Source organism: Leucopleurus acutus (genome assembly GCF_964270905.1).
Source record: "Leucopleurus acutus genome assembly, chromosome: 2".
Classification (NCBI taxonomy): domain Eukaryota; kingdom Metazoa; phylum Chordata; class Mammalia; order Artiodactyla; family Delphinidae; genus Leucopleurus; species Leucopleurus acutus.
The window spans coordinates 109,805,853-109,824,018 of NC_139143.1; the positions used below are offsets into that span (position 1 = coordinate 109,805,853).

Genomic DNA, 18,166 nt, shown 5'->3' on the forward strand with positions numbered 1-18,166 from the left:
TTTAGGGCGCCCAGCGGGCCTCACCTCCTCACGAATCGAAACCAAAACTCCTCCAGCGCTTTAATCCGCGAATTTCAGTTTACGCATGGGCTGTACGTGCGCAGACTCCCGCGGGGCACCCAGCGGGGTGGTCAGAGGCCAGGCTTCCGCCTCTGGCCCTGAACTCCTCCCACCGCCAACAAGCCCCGCCCACCAAGGGGCTCGCACTTCGAGTTTGGGTCTCCGCAGCGCCCGTAGTTTTGAACTCTCACCGCTCCTGCGGCCGGCGTCGGGGGATAGCACGCATGCGTCTTATCTTCGAATGGGTGGCACCCTTATCCTCGCGGCGGCTGCAGGAGCCGTGGCCGTGCTGCTGGCAGTGCGGCTATGGGTAGTGCTGCGTCCCCGCGCCGCTGTGCCCCGGCGGTCTCTCAGCCTCTTGGTGGTGGCTGGGTCCGGTGAGTATCCGGGCGGTGACTGGCGGGCTCGGGTCGGGTACTACAAACCCCAGAGTCCACCGCGGCGCTGTTCGCAGGACCCCTAGCGCTTTGTGCAGCGTTGCATGCTGAGATTTGTAGTTTCTCTGCGGGACTGGAGCGGGTCAGCCCAGGCTGGGCAAAATGCTGGTCTGTTGTTGATGTGGCCCAGGCCGCGTCTTTAATAACAAATGAGTTACTTACACTTCTCTGTAATTAAGCGTCTCTGTAGCGTATATTTTTCTAACAAATTATTAGTGAACAGAGAGGACACAGAAGCCCGTGATGCTAACATGCAATTTGCCTGAATAAAAACTGCTGTTTTGCATTATTAATCTAGGCATTTGGCATAATTTAGGAATCAGGAATACTACATGATAAGCGAGACAAAGCGACTTGTCACATTTATAAATATACATATACAAAACCCACAAGTATAGAAACAACAACCTGTGCAATCAGGTAATACAATCCAAACGGAGTGGGCCAGCTCTGTAGGCGTACCGCTTTAAATGGACGGCTCTGACAGAGCGATACATATACATGCTGTGTACATTCAGAAATGCCAGGAGATTGCATTCGGATAGCATAATATTTATAAGTATTAGCAAATGGTCTAAACTTATGTTCGCGTGTAATTCATTACTTTATTCACTTAATGTATTTTGAGCCACAGGGGAGGTCAGGCACTAAGCTAAGCCCTGGAAATAACAAAACTGACGAATACGACTTGCCGTGGCGTACTGACTATGTCCCAAGCAGTGTGAAAGCTGTGAGGACACAGCAGTGAATGAAATGGAGAATAGAAAACGAAAAGCAGAATGGGTACTTGCCACAATAAATGCTATAACCTGGGAAGTTAACACTGCTATGGAAGTTCACGCTGGGCGCCACTTTTTCTGAACTTGAGACAGGAAGCTTCCTGGAAGTCGTGATGTCTAAACTGAGACTTGAAAGATGACTAAGAAGTAGCCAGACAAGGGGGAGCTGGGGCTTTGAGGGCTGGGAGGGTGTGAAAAGAAGGCCATAGCACTTGGGATGACCAGAGGTGCGAGGGCACTATTGTACTGAGTTGGATGTGGGGAGGCAAGCCCCATGCAGATCGCGGAAGGGTATTTTAAACCCTGCTCTACAGAGCTGTTGGCACTACTCCACTGCTTCCTACCATGCAGAGGTTAGGACCATGTGCCTCTAAATGAACATAACACCAGAGTTGAATCACATCTCTGCCAGTTACTAATTTGATGGTCTTGTGCAAATTAGTTAACCTCACTGAGTCTTCTGTTTCCAGTTTGAAAAATGTGGGTTAGGAAGAGGCGAGGAGAAAGAAAGTTGCATTTTCATCAGAATTGTCAGGTAAAGCCTCCCTGGGGAGACGACAGATACCCAACAGCAAGGAGGCCAGAGTGGCTGGAGTAGACTGAGTAAGGGGAGAAGAAGCAGATGAGGTCCAAGAGGTAACAATAAGGGTCAGCTTACAAAAAGGCTTTTATTCCATATGAGAAGGGGAGCCCTTGGAGGGTTTTGAGCAGAGGTAAATAATTTGATCAACTCTTTTTAAGAAGATCAGTCTAGAGGCTGTGTTGAGAGTAGACTCAAGTGGACACTTGAATGGACAAGTGCAGAGAGGGGAACAGGCCAGGAAGCTTTGGTCATAATCCACGTGAGAGTGATGTGGTTTGGAGCAGGGTGCTAGCAAAAGAGGTGGTGAGAAGTGATTGGATTCTGGATATACTTTAAGATAGAACTGAGAAGATTTCATTCCCAAAGGATAAGTCTTAATAAAAACGTAAAATGCAAGATGAAGCTCTTATTATTTATTTATTCAGTAACATTTATTCAGTTAATTTTTCAAAGAATGTATTCAGTTTCCTTTTAAGGGAAAAGGGTTTCCTTTTAAGGAAAAAAGAAAAGACTGTTAAAGCAGGTAAAATGAAGTTTTAATAGCAGTGGAAGATGTATATGTTCGGATTTATCCGTAATTGTTCCAGCTCTGAAAACAAGTACCTACTTTGCAAACCACCACACTTTTTCAAAGTTAAAAACAAAAGTGATAAAATGAGTATAAGATGTGTAAATTGCTTGCCCTATATAAGAAGATGGCTGACAAGTTACAAAGTTAAAGCATGATTCTAATTCCTGTTATACTTACTCTCTGATGACTTTATTTCTCTATCTAATTCCTTCTGGGATCTAGAGAGTAATCATTCCCTTTTAATTATAAGAAAATATATGCGTTTGGAGAAAACACATAATTTGTTTGATTATCCTATATGTTCACTGTATCACTATTGAAAGCTTTCTTGCAACAGTAAGGGAGGTGAGTCGGGGGAGCTTTGTAGTGTGACCAGAGACAAGGAAGAGGTAACAAATGAGATGAACACAGAGAATGTTAAAGACATCAACCTGGCTGAGGCCAGGGGCTCATGCAGTTAAATTAAATAGGTATAGTAGGGCCCATTCTTAAGGAGTTTGATTGCTTTGCTTAATTGGTATATAGTTAATGTAATAGGTAAATGTTCTTTTGGGTTTTTTCCCCCGAAGGAAAACTCAGTGAACACAGTTGGTTTTAAAATTCATGGTTTTAAAATTAAAGTATGAAAATTTTGGAGATTGTACAATTTCAGAAATTGAACACACAGTTGTTGGGTGAAGCTGGTAAATATTTGAGACCTCTGTTAGGTCTGAGACCTCTGTTAGGAGCAGTTGAACAAAAGTCTTCCTTAGGAAGATCTGAGCCCTGGGAGTCAGTGCTCATGCCTCCCTGATGTTACTTCGCAACACCTTCAGCAACTGTCTTCCCATTTTCCGGCCTACTTTCCTGACCTTACTTCACTCTCCTCTTTCTTCCCAGTGTTCCCACCATGCCTTGATCACCCATCCCAGATCTTACCTTCTCCTGTCCTAATAATCCCACCCCCACCCAGTGGCCTCCCTACTCATATCTGTCCATTAGCTGCACCTTTCAAGTCATTTCAGCCTTTACCAGGGATCTCCCCTATGCTTAGGACATTGTTTTTTCATAACCTTTTGCTTGTTCCCTCCCCCAAACCCCATTTTAATTTTTCTTGCTGTCTTGCGTCGCTCTTTGTATATCTGTGTGTCTTGTCCCTTCCCCACCAGACTTCTTTTTTTTTTTTTTTCTGTACGTGGGCCTCTCACTGTTGTGGCCTCTCCCGCTGCGGAGCACAGGCTCCGCACACACAGGCTCAGCGGCCATGGCTCACGGGCCCAGCTGCTCCGCGGCACGTGGGATCCTCCCGGACCGGGGCATGAACCCGTGACCCCTGCACCGGCAGGCAGACTCCCAACCACTGCGCCACCAGGGAAGCCCCCCACCAGACTTCTTGACAACAGAATCTGTGTCTTATACTTCTTTGTACCTTCCTCAGGTAGTATAGTAGCACAACCTACTGCTGGTGCTGATTTTGTTTTTATACATTTATTATCCTCTTCCCCCATATAAAGGTAGTATTTATACAAGGGCATAGATTATCATTTCTAAATATTCCTTCTGTGTTTTGAGAAATACACAAAGCATAGTATTAGTATAATGTAGTCAGGTGGATGTGTCCATTACCGGTTTCTGAATCTCAAGCCTTCCAATATTTTTTTCCAGGTGGGCATACCACTGAGATCCTGAGGCTGCTTGAGAACTTGTCTGATGCTTACTCTCCTAGACATTATATCATTGCTGACACTGATGAAATGAGTGCCCATAAAATAAATTCTTTTGAAGGAAATCGAGCTGATAGAAACCCCAGTGCTATGGTAAGTGGTAATTTCTATGTCTAAGAAAAGTTACAAGTTATGTATTGAATTTAATTTTCTCTAGAAACAATCTCATGACCCTTCAGTGCCCTGCTTACACGATGCAGTCAACTGTTTATTGCTGATGAAATATAGTTCTTTTACTACCCAAATATAAAAACTGCTTTAAAATAAATCTTCAAATCAAAATGGTTGCTTGATTTCTTATATTCTCTTCTATTATTTAAATAGAGAAAATTGTTTCTCAGTAATTCCAACTGTGAAAATTGTTTTATTTATACTTACAGAAAGCATCCAGTTCACGTGCTTATTGGTTCTTCGTTAAAGTTGTTTTTCGGTGTATTACGTGTATTGATAATTTGATTTATCTATTACTACTTCTTCCAATTTTATCTGTACCTGCTTTTAAAATTACTTCTCTGCTCCTGGTTGCTCACTTCGTTTTAGCATGATAGCAGAATTTGGGGTAAATTGAAAAAAGTGGAACTACTTAATCAGGAAGGAAACTAGAGCTGTTCCTTGTTAGATCGTCTCCATCCATCCCTCTCTCTGGTACCTGCCCGGCCACAGGGCTCCAACAGGTAGTTCAGGAGTGGACAGGCGACCCAGCTCAGGCCACTCAAAGTGTTCCTCCAGGCTTTTTGGACTTGGGGACCCAGAAAATGAAAGTAGTCTTTCTTCAGGGGTTCAACTCTGTAAAAGAAAACTTGGAAGCTGCCAGCAGTCATGTTTTCACCTGCTGGCTAAAGACAGACTGCAGCTAGACAAAAGAATGAAGTTCATCCACAGGAAGAACAAGGTGGGAAACCAGATGGTGACTCCTGCCTTCATTGACTCCAGAGCTGCTTCCATATGGGCCCTGTCTTGGTGGTTCTTACGTTTCTTGGAAGTCAGGATCCACTAATATAACTCATCCTCCACTGACCTTTTTAGTTAGTTAAAGCCTGCTTTAGTTACGTTTTGTTCACTTGTAAACATGATCCCTCAATAACGCACTGCTAAATTGTGTTCTTGGAAAATCCACATCAAACAATCTTGGAATGCGCTGATGACTATTCAGCCGTAGCGAAATAAGTGGTATGTTTTTTCTTTGTGGGAGGTGAGCCCAAATCCTTCATTTCTGTTTCAGGACTCAATACTGTATTAGTTTCCTAGGGCTACTGTAACAAAGTACTACACACAGGGTAGCTTGAAATAAGAGAAATTTATTCTTTAATGGTTCCGGAGTCTAGAAGTCCAAAATTAAGGTGTCAGCAGGGCCGTGTTCTCTTTGGAGGCTCTGGGGTGAATCCTTCCTCACCTCTCCCTAGCTTCTGATGGTGGCCAGCAGTCCTTGGCATTTTCTGGCTTGTGTCAGCATTACTCTCGTCTCTCCCTGCATTGTCACAGGGCCATTCCTGTGTCTGTCTTCACAGGCCCTTCTTATAAGGACACCAGTCATTGGATTGAGGGCCCACCCTATTCCAGTATGACCTCATCTTAACTTGATTACATCTACAAGACCCTATTTCCAAATAGTCACTTTCATAGGTTCCAGGTGGACATGGCTTTTTTTTTTTTTTTTTTTTTTGCGGTACGCGGGCCTCTCACTGTTGTGGCCTCTCCCATTGCGGAGCACAGGCTCTGGACATGCAGGCTCCGTGGCCATGGCTCACGGGCCCAGCCGCTCCGCGACATGTGCGATCTTCCCAGACCGGGGCACGAACCCGTGTTCCCTGCATCGGCAGGCGGACTCTCAACCACTGCGCCACCAGGGAAGCCCGGACATGACTTTCTAGAGGACACTATTCATCCCTATATAAATATATACACTGGACTATTTCAGGAAAAGCCTCCTGTTTGACATAAAGCAAGACAAACTTTTTCCTTTTAGCAAGTGTGAAAGGAGAAAATAGTAGAGACTATTGAGTATGCCAATAATTGAGCCTTTCAGTAATGGGTGAAACATAATAGTAGCTTCATTTTACAAATGAGATAAATGAGGCTCAGAGACAAAAAAAACTCAGCCAAGGCCCTGCCAGATATGTGGGACTTACCTACATGTGTCTTCTCCCAAGCCTGTGCTTTTGCTGCACAGCCCACTCTCCCCCTTTTGTGTATTCTTTTACAATTCAAAACACTCAATGTGAACAGAATGCCTTGAGAATTCTTATCCAAGGCATCAGAGACTTAAAATGTCATTTAATCTCTTATCTTAGAGTATATATTAGAATTGGAGAGTTTATAGAAAATGATGGTAATTTTCTCACAATAATGTTAAAAGTCTTATAATTTAGCAGTGGCATACACTACTAGAAAAAAATATAAAGATCAAAGGATTACAAATTTTTTATTGTTTTTCAACATACAGAGTGGGTATCTTTGTTTTTACCTAATTATTAGTGTGCGTGTTCTTTTCTTCTTTCTGAAATTGTACCCAATTTGGAGGCTCCAGGTTTAATTTAACATACATATTGAATATTTCCCTCCAGGTTCATCACTGTATGTACCGTTTATTTGCTGAATTATGTCAGGATTTAGTGAAACATTTAGAAGATTGTTATGTACTGTGTATCATGATGCTTTAGAACCCAGTAAGTTGGATTTGATGCACTTTAATAAGAAAGCCAAAGATTTCAATTTTATAAGTGCCATTATTTTTTTCTTGTTATCAAAGTAACACCACAGTATAGGACTAAGCATCTCTGTTCGACCTCCTTCCTTTGTCGGTTACTTTCCTACTGGGGCAGTGCAACCCCTGTTAGAGAAAAAACTCTATCTCGTTTCTGAAATGGTCTGCTCATGCGTGAATCTAAAGCTGGGGAGAGTTTCTGCAGAGAAGCAGAAGAGAGCTGTTGAGGGCAGTAGAAGGAACATGACTGTTGTCCTTTGTGTCGACCACCCCTATGAGCCACACTAGGCGGACAGGAGGCAGGGTGGAGAGACACCTTCTGACCAAGCCTTATAAAGGGAGGAATACACTTCTTGTCCCTCTCTACACTTCAGCTAAGGGGACTTGTACCCGCAGCGTCCCTGACAGCTATCTTTTGTACCTACCGTGGAGCTCACCAGATTGGGGAGAGGAAGGGTCTAACTGAAGAAATCAATAGCGATCAATACATTTGCTGCAGAGCCCACGTCAGCCAAGAATACTGAACGCTCTAGACCTGCAGTGTCTAGTAGAGGAGCCACCAGTACTGACCCAGTACCATTTATTGAATAGTCCTTTGCCCACCGATCCGTGGTGCTTCCACCGTTAGATCAAGTTTCCATGTATGTATAGGTCTGTATCTGAGCTTTCTACTTTAACTGGTACATTTGTCTATCCTTGAGCTAATGTCAAGCTCTTTTATTCTTCAGAAGTATCTTTTTTTTTTTTCCCACATAGGTGTTTTTTTTTGTTTTTGTTTTTGTTTTTGTTTTGCGGTACGCAGGCCTCTCACTGTTGTGGCCTCTCCCGTTGCGGAGCACAGGCTCCCGACGCGCAGGCTCAGCGGCCATGGCTCACGGGCCCAGCCGCTGCGCGGCATGTGCGATCTTCCCAGACCGGAGCACGAACCCGTGTTCCCTGCATCGGCAGGCGGACTCTCAACCACTGCGCCACCAGGGAAGCCCCCCACATAGGTTTTTAAATTAGCTTTGAAAAATTCACAAAGAACTCTGTTGGGATTTTGGGTTGAATTGAATTGAATCTGTCCATCAGTTTGAGGAGAACTTACATCTCTTTGATGATATCTTCCTATCTGGAAACATCACCTTTCTCTCCATTACAGTATTTAGATCTCCTTTAATGCTTTTCAGTAACATTTCTAATTTTCTTCATAAGAGTCTGGCATATCTTTTGTTGTGTTTATTTCTAGGTACCTTGTATTCTTTTATTATTGTTGTAAGTGATATAACTTTTAATAATATTTCCTGTGTTGCAATATATAGAAATACAATTGATTTTTATAAAGTGATCTTATAAGAACCACCTGGCAACACCCTAATCCTAATTTGTACACTTTTGTGTTATTAATGAAGATAATCTTATCATCTACAAGTAGTAATAATTGTGATTCTTTCTTTGTAATCCTTACATCTTTTAGTTCTTTTTTCTCATTTTGTTATTAGAACTTCTGGAACGGTAATGAATAGGAGCCGTGTAGTGGTCATCTTTGCATTCTTTCTGCTTTAAAAAATGTGTTGAGTTTTATTTTAAATAATAGTTAGTTGTTGATTTTTATCAAATGTCTCCTCTGCATCTGAGATGATCTTATAATTTTTCCAACTTTTTCTGTTTATATGGACAATTACATGGTTATGAACTAGTCTTGAATTCCTGGAATAAACCCAGTTTGTTCATGGTGCATTGTATTTTAATGCATTGCTGGATTTGATTTGCAAACATATCATTTAGGACTTTTTTGTTTATGTTCGTGACGGAGATTGCCCTGTATTTTTCCTTTCTCATGCTGTTCTTTAGTTTTGGTATCAAGGTTACACTAGTCTCATTATGTGAGTTGTAGGGTATACACAACTTTTTGCTCTTTGGGGGAATTTGTATAAGTATGGAATTAATTGTTTTAAGTTTCTTTTTCTTACAGTATTATTAACTGCAGTCACCATGCTGTATTGCATCCCTATGACTTCTTTATTTTATAGCTGCAAGCTTGCAGCTTTTGATCCCTTCACCTATTTCCCTCACCCCCAATGCCCCAGCTCTGGTAACCACCAAATTTGTTCTCTATATCTGTGAGCTTGGGTTTTTTGTTTTCTGGTGTTTTTAGATTCCACATATAAGTAAGATCATACTGTATTTGTCTTTCTCTGTCTGACTTATTTCACTTAGCATAATGCCCTCAAGGTTCATCAAGGTAGTCACAAAGATTTCCTTCTTTTTTAAGGCTGAATAATATTCTGGTGTGTGTGTGTGTGTGTGTGTGTGTGTGTGTGTGTGTGTGTGTGTGTATCAATCACATTATATTCAGTATTTATCCATTCATCCATTGGTAGACACTTAGGTTGTTTTCATGGTTTGCCTATTGTAAATAATGCTTCAATGAACTTGGGGTAGTGTATATCTTTTTGAGTTAGTGTTTTCATTTTCTTTGGATAAGCATCCAGAAGTGGAATTGCTGGATTATATAGTAGTTCTATTTTTAATTTTTTGAGGAACCTCCATGCTGTTTTCCATAGTGACCACACCAACAGTGTACAAGGGTTCCCTTTTCTCCACATCCTTGCCAACACTTACTATCTCTTGTTCATTGTGCGTGTGTGTGTGTGTGTGTGTGTGTGTGTGTACCACATCTTCTTTATCCATTCATCTGTTGATGGACATTTAGGATGCCTCCATATCTTGGCAATTGTAAATAATGCTGCTATGAACATTGGGGTGCATGTATCTTTTTGACTTAGTGTTTTTGTTTTTTTCAGATATATACCCAGGAGTGGAATTGCTGGGTTTATAGTAGTTCTATTTTTAGTTTTTTGGGAAACCTCATACTGTTTTCCACAGTAGCTGCACCAATGTACTTCCCACCAACAGTGTAGGAGGGTTCTTTTTTCTCCACATCCTCACCAACAAATGTTATTTGTGTTCTTTTTGATGATAGCCATTCTGACAGGTGTGAGGGGATATCTCATTGTGGTTTTGATTTGCATTTCCCTCACGATTAACGATGTTGAGCATCTTTTGATGTGCCTGTTGGCCATCTGATGTCTTCTTTGGAAAAATGTCTATTCAGACCTTCTGCCCATTTTTTAATCAGGTTGTTGGACTTTTTTTTTTTTGATGTTGTTATATGAGCTGTTTATATATTTTAGATATTAACCCCTTATTAATCATATCATTTGCAAATATTTTCTCCCATTCAGTAGGTTGTCTTTTCATTTTGTTGATGGTTTCTTTTGATGTGCAAAAGCTTTTAAGTTTAATTAGGTTCCATTAGTTTATTTTTGCTTTTGTTTCCATTGCTTTAGGAGACAGATCCAAAAAAATAGTGCTAAAATTTATGTTGGAGTCTTCTGCCTATGTTTTCTTCCAGGAGTTTTATGGTTTCTGGTCTTACATTTAGGTCTTTAATCCGTTTTGAGTTTATTTTTTCTACATGGTGTTAGAGAATGTTCTGATTTCATTCTTTTACATGTATCTGTCCAGTTTTCCTAGTGCCACTTATTTAAGATACTGTCTTTTCTTCATTGTGTGTTCTTGCCTCCTTTGTCCTAGATTAATTGACCATAAGTGCATGGGTTTATTTCTGGGATCTCTGTTCTGTTCCATGGATCTGTGTGTCTGTTTTTGTGCCAGTACCATACTCTTGATTACTATAGCTTCATGATGTTGTCTGAAGTCAGGAAGCATGATTCCCCCAGCTGTGTTCTTTTTTCTCAAGATTGTTTTGGCTATTTGGAGTCTCTTGTGTTTCCATACAAATTTTAAAATTATTTGTTCTAGTTCTGTGAAAAATGCCTTTGGTATTTTGATAGATATTACATTGAACCTGTAGATTGCCTTGGGTAGCATGGTCATTTTAAGATTATTAGTTCTTCCAGTCTATGAACATGGTATATCTTTCCATCTGTTTGTGTCATCTTCAATTTCTTTCATCAGTGTCTTACAATTTTCCAAGTACAGCTCTTTTACCTCCTTAGGTAGATTTATTCCTAGGTATTTTGTTCTTTTTGATGCAGTTGTAAATGAGATTGTTTCCTTAATTTCTCTTTCTGATAGTTCATTGTTAGTGTATAGAAATGCAGCAGATTTTTGTATATTAATTTTGTATCCTGCAATTTTACCAGGTTCATTGATGAGCTCTAGTAGATTTTTGGTGGTGTCTTTAGGATTTTTTAATGTATCATGTCATCTACAAACAGTGCCAGTTTTATGTCTTCCTTTCCAATTTGGATTCCTTTTACTTCTTTTTCTTCTCTGGCTGTGGATAGGATTTCCAATACTATGTTGAATAAAAGTGGTGAGAGTGGGCATTCTTGTCTTGTTCCTAATCTTAAAAGAAATGCTTTCAGCTTTTCACCATTGAGTATGATCTTAGCTGTGGACTTGTCATATACGGCCTTTATTATGTTGAAGTATGTTCTCTCTGTGCCCACTTTCTGGAGAGTTTTTATTGTAAATGAATGTTGAAGTTTATGAAAAGGTTTTTTCTGCATCTGTTGAGATGATTGTATGGTTTTTACGCTTCAGTTTGTTAATGTGGTGTATCACATTTATTTATTTGCGGATATTGAAAAATCCTTTCATCCCTGGGATAAATTCCACTTGATTGTGGGGTATGATCCTTTTAATGTACTGTTGAAGTCAGTTTGCTAGAGTTTTGTTGAGGATTTTTGCATCTATGTTCATCAGTAATGTTGACCTGTAATTTTCTTTTTTGTAATATCTGTGTCTGGTTTTGGTGTCAGGGTGATGCTGACTTCATAGAATGAGTTTGGATGTGTTCCTTTCTCTGCAGTTTTTTGGAATAGTTTGAGAAGGATAGGTGTTGACTCTTCTCTAAATGTTTAGTGCATTTCACCTGTGAAGCCTTCTGGTCCTGGACTTTTGTTTGTTGGGAGGTATTTTTGTTATTGATTCAATTTAATTACTGGTAATTGGTCTGTTCATATTTGTATTTCTTCCTGATTCAGTCTTGAAAGATTATGTATTTTAAGGAATTTGTCCATTTCTTCTAGATTGTCCATTTTACTGGTATATAGTTGTTTATAGTCTCTTATGATCCTTTGTATTTCTGTGGAGTCAGCTGTAACTTCTTTTTTATTTCTGATTTTATTGATTTGGGCCCACTTTCTTTTTTTCTTAATGAGTCTGGCTAAAGGTTTATCAATTTTATTTATCTTTTCAAAGAACCCCCTCTTAGTTTCCTTGATCTTTTCTATTGTCTTTTAGTCTCTATTTCATTTACTTCTGCTCTGATGTTTATGATTTCCTTTTTCTACTATCTTTGGGTTTTGTTTTTCTTTTTCTAGCTCCCTTAGGTATAAGGTTAGATTTTTTATTTGAGATTTTTCTTGTTTGCTGAGGTGAGCTTGTATTACTGTAAATGTCCCTCTTAGAACTGTTTTTGCTGCATCCCATAGATTTTGGATCATTATGTTTTCATTTTCGTTTGTCTTCAGGTATTTTTTTTATTTCCTCTTTGATTTCTTCAGTGATCCATTGGTTGTTTCATAGTATAATATTTAGCCTCCATGTGTCTGTGTGTTTTGCAGTTTTTTTCTTGTAGTTGATTTTTAGTCTCATAGCATGTGGTCAGAAAAGATGCTTGATATGGTTCCAGTTTTCTTAAATTTACCAAGGCTTGTTTTGTAGCAAACCATGTAATACATCCTGGAAAATGTTTCATGCACACTTGAAAAGAATGTGTATTCTGCTGCTCTTGGATGGAATGTTCTATATATAACTATTAAGTCCATTAGTTATGTTGTGTCATATAAAGCTAGTGTTTCCTTATTGATCTTCTGTCTGGATGATCTGTTCATTGATGTGAGTGAGGGGTTAAAGTCCCTTACTGTTATTTTTACTGTTGATTTCTCCCTTTGTGTCTGTTAATATTTGCTTTATGTATTTAGGTGCGCCTATGTTGGGTGCATATGTACTTACAATTATTATATCTTCTTCTTGGGTCGCTCCCTTGATCATTATGTCATGCTCTTCTTTGTCTCTTGTAACAGTCTGTATTTTAAAATCTATTTTGTCTGCTATAAGTATTGCTACCCCAGCTTTCTTTTGATTTCCATTTGCATGGAATACCTTTTTCCATCCCCTCAGTTTCAGTCTGTGTGTGTCTTTAGATCTGAAGTGAGTCTCTTGTAGGCAGCATATATATGGGTCTTGTTTTTGTATTCATTTAGGCACTCTGTGTCTTTGATTGGCGCATTTAGTCCATTTACATTTAAAGTAATTATTGATATGTATACTCTTATTGCCATTTTGTTCATTGTTTTGGGGTTCTTTTTGTAGGTCTTTCTTGTTCCTTTCTTCTTTTGTCCTCTTGTGATTTGATGATTATCTTTAGTATTAGTTTTGGATTCTTTTTTCTTTTGTATGTGATATATATGATTATGATTGTGATATGATTGTTTTAAGTTTCTGATCTCTTAATTTCAAATGCATCTTAATTTCAAATGCATTTTAATGCATTTGTACTCTCCTCCCCTCATGATTACTGTTTTTGATATCATATTTTACAAATAATTGTTTTGTGTATCCCTTAACTGCTTATTGTGGATATAGATGGTTTTTACTACTTTTGTCTTTTAACCTTCCTGCTAGCTTTGTGCATAGATAATTTCCTACCTTTACTGTATGTTTGCTTTTACCGATGAGCTTTTTCCATTCATATTTTCATGTTTCTAGTTGTGACCTTTTCTTTTTTGCCTAGAGAATGTCCTTTAACATTTCTTATATAGCTGGTTTGGTGGTGCTTTTTTTTTTTTTGCGGTACGCGGGCCTATCACTGTTGTGGCCTCTCCTGTTGCGGAGCACAGGCTCCGGATGCGCAGGCTCAGCGGCCATGGCTCACGGGCCTAGCCGCTCTGCGGCATGTGGGATCTTCCCAGACCAGGGCACGAACCCATGTCCCCTGCATCGGCAGGCAGACTCTCAGCCACTGCGCCACCAGGGAAGCCCCCTGGTGGTGCATTTTAACAAGATTAATTTTTCTAATCCATGAGCACAGAATATCTTTCCATTTATTAGTGTCTTCTATAATTTCTTTCATCAGTGTCTTATAGTTTTCAGTGTGCAAGTCTTTCACCTCCTTGGCTAAACTTATTCCTAGGTATTTTATTCTTTTTGATGCAGTTGTAAATGGTATTGTTTTCTTAATTTCTCTTTCTGTAATTTGTTAAAAGTGTGTAGAAATGCAACAGGTTTTGCCTGTTGAATACAACAGGTTTTTGCCTGTTGATTTTGTATCCTCCAACTTTACTGAATGTGTCTGTTAGTTCTAACAGTTTCTTGTTGTAGTGTTTAGGGTTTTCTATGTATAATATCATGTCATTTACAAATAGTGACAATTTACTTCTTCCTTTACAATATTAAGTTTTGTATAACTTGTCTATAACACCACCTGGCCCTGATGTGTTCTTTTTGTTATGGTTATAGGACTTTGCAGGATTTCTGCTTCTTTTTAAATCAGTATAACTTAAGATATTTTTCTAGGAACATATTTAATTTTGGTAACCTTGCAAACGTATTGGCATTAATATTTTCAAAATATTCTCTTGCTATTTTTTGTAATCTGTGCTGTAGTGTTTGTGCGGTATGTCTTTTTCCATCTCTTTTGACTTTTGTTTGTCATTCTGTTTTAACTGTGTCTTTTATAAATGACATAAAGCACAATTTTAAAATTCAAAACTGAGAATCATTGTCTTTTAACAAGCATGTTTGGTATCTGTACATTTATTTTGATTACTAATATATTAGATTTATTTCTACTATTTTATTTGATTCTTTTTATTTACCATACTTTTCTTCAATTTTTTTTTCCTTTTCTGTCTTCTTTTTGGATTAATTGAGCTTTCATTGTCCTCCCTTTTCCCCTTCTCCTAGAATGGAAATTATTCTCTTATCTTAGCCATTTTCCTTAAACTGTTAACATGGATATCCACCTTAAAGTCAAAAACTTAATATCTCCAGCATCCTTCTGAAAAAAAAAAGCTTTTGGAATGTTTTAACTGTGAGGACCTCCTCCCATCATATTATTTTATTGTTTAGTGTTTTGGTTCTACCTTGTTTTTATTCCACTTAAATTACTTATTACTATTATTGTTTTATGCAGTTAGTAATTATTTAGATTTATGTAGTATTTTCTTTCCTTACCCTTACTGCTTCTTTCTTTTGGATCCCATGGTTTTTTTTTTTTTTTTTTTTTTTTTTTTTTTTTTTGCGGTACGCGGGCCTCTCACTGTTGTGGCCTCTCCCGTTGCGGAGCACAGGCTCCGGACGCGCAGGCTCAGTGGCCATGGCTCATGGGCGCAGTCGCTCTGCGGCATGTGGGATCTCCCCGGACCGGGGCATGAACCCGTGTCCCCTGCATCAGCAGGCAGACTCTCAACCACTGCACCACCAGGGAAGCCCTCCAATGTCTTTTTCCCAGAAATATATATTTTATTAGTTCTTTCATGGAAGGTCTGTAAGTGATTTATTCTTTCCATGTTTTTTGTTTGCCTGAAAATATGTTTTCGTTTTGCCCTCCTTTGACTGCATTCTGTGTTTAGAATTCTAGTTTGAATTTTTTCCTTCGTAGTTGTGAATTTAACATTTATTCATTTTTTTAAGACAAGTATTTATTGAATTCCCACTGGTGCTAGTGATACAATAGTGAATAGAATACAAATATCTCTGCCCTTGTGGTGACTATGTTCCAGTGGGGGGATAGTAAACAAGATAATTAAGTAAAATGTATAATATGTTAATGATAAATGTTGAGGAGAGGAATAGAGTAGGGAAAGGGAATGGAGAGTATTGGGGAGTTGAAGGGAGGTTTCAGTTTTGGGTAGAGTGGCTGGGAAAGGTGACATTTGAACAAGGACTTGAAGAAGGTGAGCTGTAAAGCAAACTGAGGGAAGAGAATTCTTGAAGAGGAAGCAATAACTGCAACGCAGGGCCCTGAGGTGGGGCTGTGCCTGGCATGTTTATAGAATAGCAAGGAGATCAGTGTGGCCAAAGCAAAGTAAGCGAGAGAAAGCTGAGTAGGTTATGAGGCCATGGAGGTCAAAGTGAGGATAATGGGGTCAGAGTTTTTAAGATCTTTTGGTCCATTTTTAGTCTTAGATTTTTTCCCCATGAGTGATGTGGGGAACCATTGGGAGTGTATAGGTAGGGGAGTGATAATCATCTGACTTATATTTTAATAGGATCATTTTGGCTGCTGAATAAACTCAAAGGGAGAAGGGCAGAGCAAGGAAAGGAGTTTGGGAGCTATTGCAGTAATTCAGGTGAGAGACCAACCTGGCTTGGACCAGGATGGCAACAGTGGATGTGTTGGGAAGTAGTGAGATTCTGGACATATTTTGAAGGAAGAGCTAATAGGATTTCCTGGCAGATAAGGTGTGAGGTGTGGGGGGGGGGGGGGGGAAATGAGGAGTGAAGAACGACATCCAGATTTTGGGCCTAAGCTACCAGGAAAATGGAGTTGCCATTCATTTACATGAGGAAGATTATCTGAGGGAGCAGGAGGGCTAATGTGGGATGTCTGTAACCATATAAACAAGGATGTGGACTGTGCAGTTGGATATATGAGCCTGAAGTTGAGGAGGGAGGCTGGTCTGGAATATGAATTTTGGAGTCATCTGTGTTTAAATGGTAGTACTTAAAACAGGAAACTGTGAGATCACCCAGGGATTGAATGTAGTTAGGAAATAGAAGACGACTGAGAACTGAGCCCAAAGCACTCTAGCTTTCAGGGGAGCTGTTACTGTCATGGAAATATCGACTGCCAATTTATTGTTCCTCTGTATGCCTCTCCTCCAGAACTGGGGGTGGGGTGGGGTGGGGTGGGGGAGCACTCAAACTCCAGCTCTAGGTTTCTGGCATCATTGTCTTCCTCCCAAACCTCAGTGTTACAGGCTGTCTGCTGCCGTTTCATTTTCTTCTTGTTTCTGGCAAGTAGGGATTTCCCTTCTTTTCAGTTCAGTAAAATAGTATTTCAATATATATCTTACAGAATTTTAATCCATTTATAGAAGGAGGGTTTGGGTGTTGGTTTAAGTCAGAGTTTTATCATATCCTCTGTTTAGATGCCTATTCTGCACTATTTGTGTAAATAGCACCCCCTACCCCCCCGCTTTTCCTCACTTATTTATTTATTTTTAATTAAAAGAATTTTTTTATTCATTTTTGGCTGTGTTGGGTCTTCGTTGCTGCACGCAGACTTTCTCTAGTTGGGGTGAGCGGGCACTACTCTTGGTTGCAGTGTGCGGGCTTCTCATTGCAGTGGCTTCTCTTGTTGCGGGGCATGGGCCCTAGAGTGCATGGGCTTCAGTAGTTGCAGCACGCGGGCTCAGTAGTTGTGGTGCACGGGCTTAGTTGCTCCGTGGCATGTGGGATCTTCCTGGACCAGGGATTGAACCCGTGTCCCCTGCATTAGCAGGCAGATTCTTAACCACTGCACCACCAGGGAAGTCCCGCCTCACTTTTTAAAATCTGGTGTAACTGTACCAACTGCAGTTTCCTAGCTGTAGATAATACTACTGTGGTTAAAGGCCTTGACCATCTCTTTATAGTTAGATTTTTTTCAGACCTCTTAAGTAAGCCCAGAAACTCTGTACCACTTTAAAGCATTATCAGTAATTGTACTCTGTGCCTGGGCAAGGTGTCTCATCCATATCTCTCAGAGCACTTTAGGAATAAAAGTACATCAGTTCCCACTTGGCTCTGTTAGAAAGCCAAACCCCACGTTTTCAGCACAAGCCTGCTCTTCCAGAAACATAAAGAAGACCTTCCCAGAAGTCAGAAGATACAAATGACCCACTGTTACTCACTTGGAGTTGCCCAAGTAGCATAGGAATTTTCTATTGTTTGGTTAATAAGTTATTCTGATATGGAATTAGTTAATTTCTAAATGTTTTTGCTAGTTTGTAGAAAAATATTTAAATGTTCATATTTGTCTATTTGTGCTAGATATAAATATACAGCAGATTTTAAAGCTAAATATTAAATTAATGTAATCTTATTAATTGAATGGTAGAGATGACCTACTTTTGTCACAGAAACTTCATTCACATTCCTCCTAATTCCTTTGATTCGGTGTATTCTTTTAATTATACTTAAAATCTTTAGGTACATAATTCATCTTATTTGTAGTTACACAAGAGTGAAGAGAAATAGTTATTCCTGGTGCACTTTCTAACTCCTCTATAGTCTGTGTATCTCTAAGTAGTTTAAGTAGCTTTTTAAGAGAAACAGGCATCTCTGGGGAGAAACATCTCGATCCCACTCAAATAAAGCAAGTGAG

General features: G+C 39.6%; 1 protein-coding gene across 1 annotated transcript in view; it reads left to right on the plus strand.

Moving 5' to 3' along the window:
- Positions 1-249: 249 nt before the first annotated feature.
- ALG14 (ALG14 UDP-N-acetylglucosaminyltransferase subunit) overlaps positions 250-18,166 on the plus strand; it is a 104,192-nt gene continuing 86,275 nt past the window's right edge. Inside the window, exons 1-2 of the mRNA XM_082834603.1 lie at positions 250-437; positions 4,075-4,226. Coding sequence (XP_082690729.1) covers positions 302-437; positions 4,075-4,226 — 288 coding nt within the window. The 5' untranslated portion in view covers positions 250-301. The remainder of the gene's footprint in view (positions 438-4,074; positions 4,227-18,166) is intronic.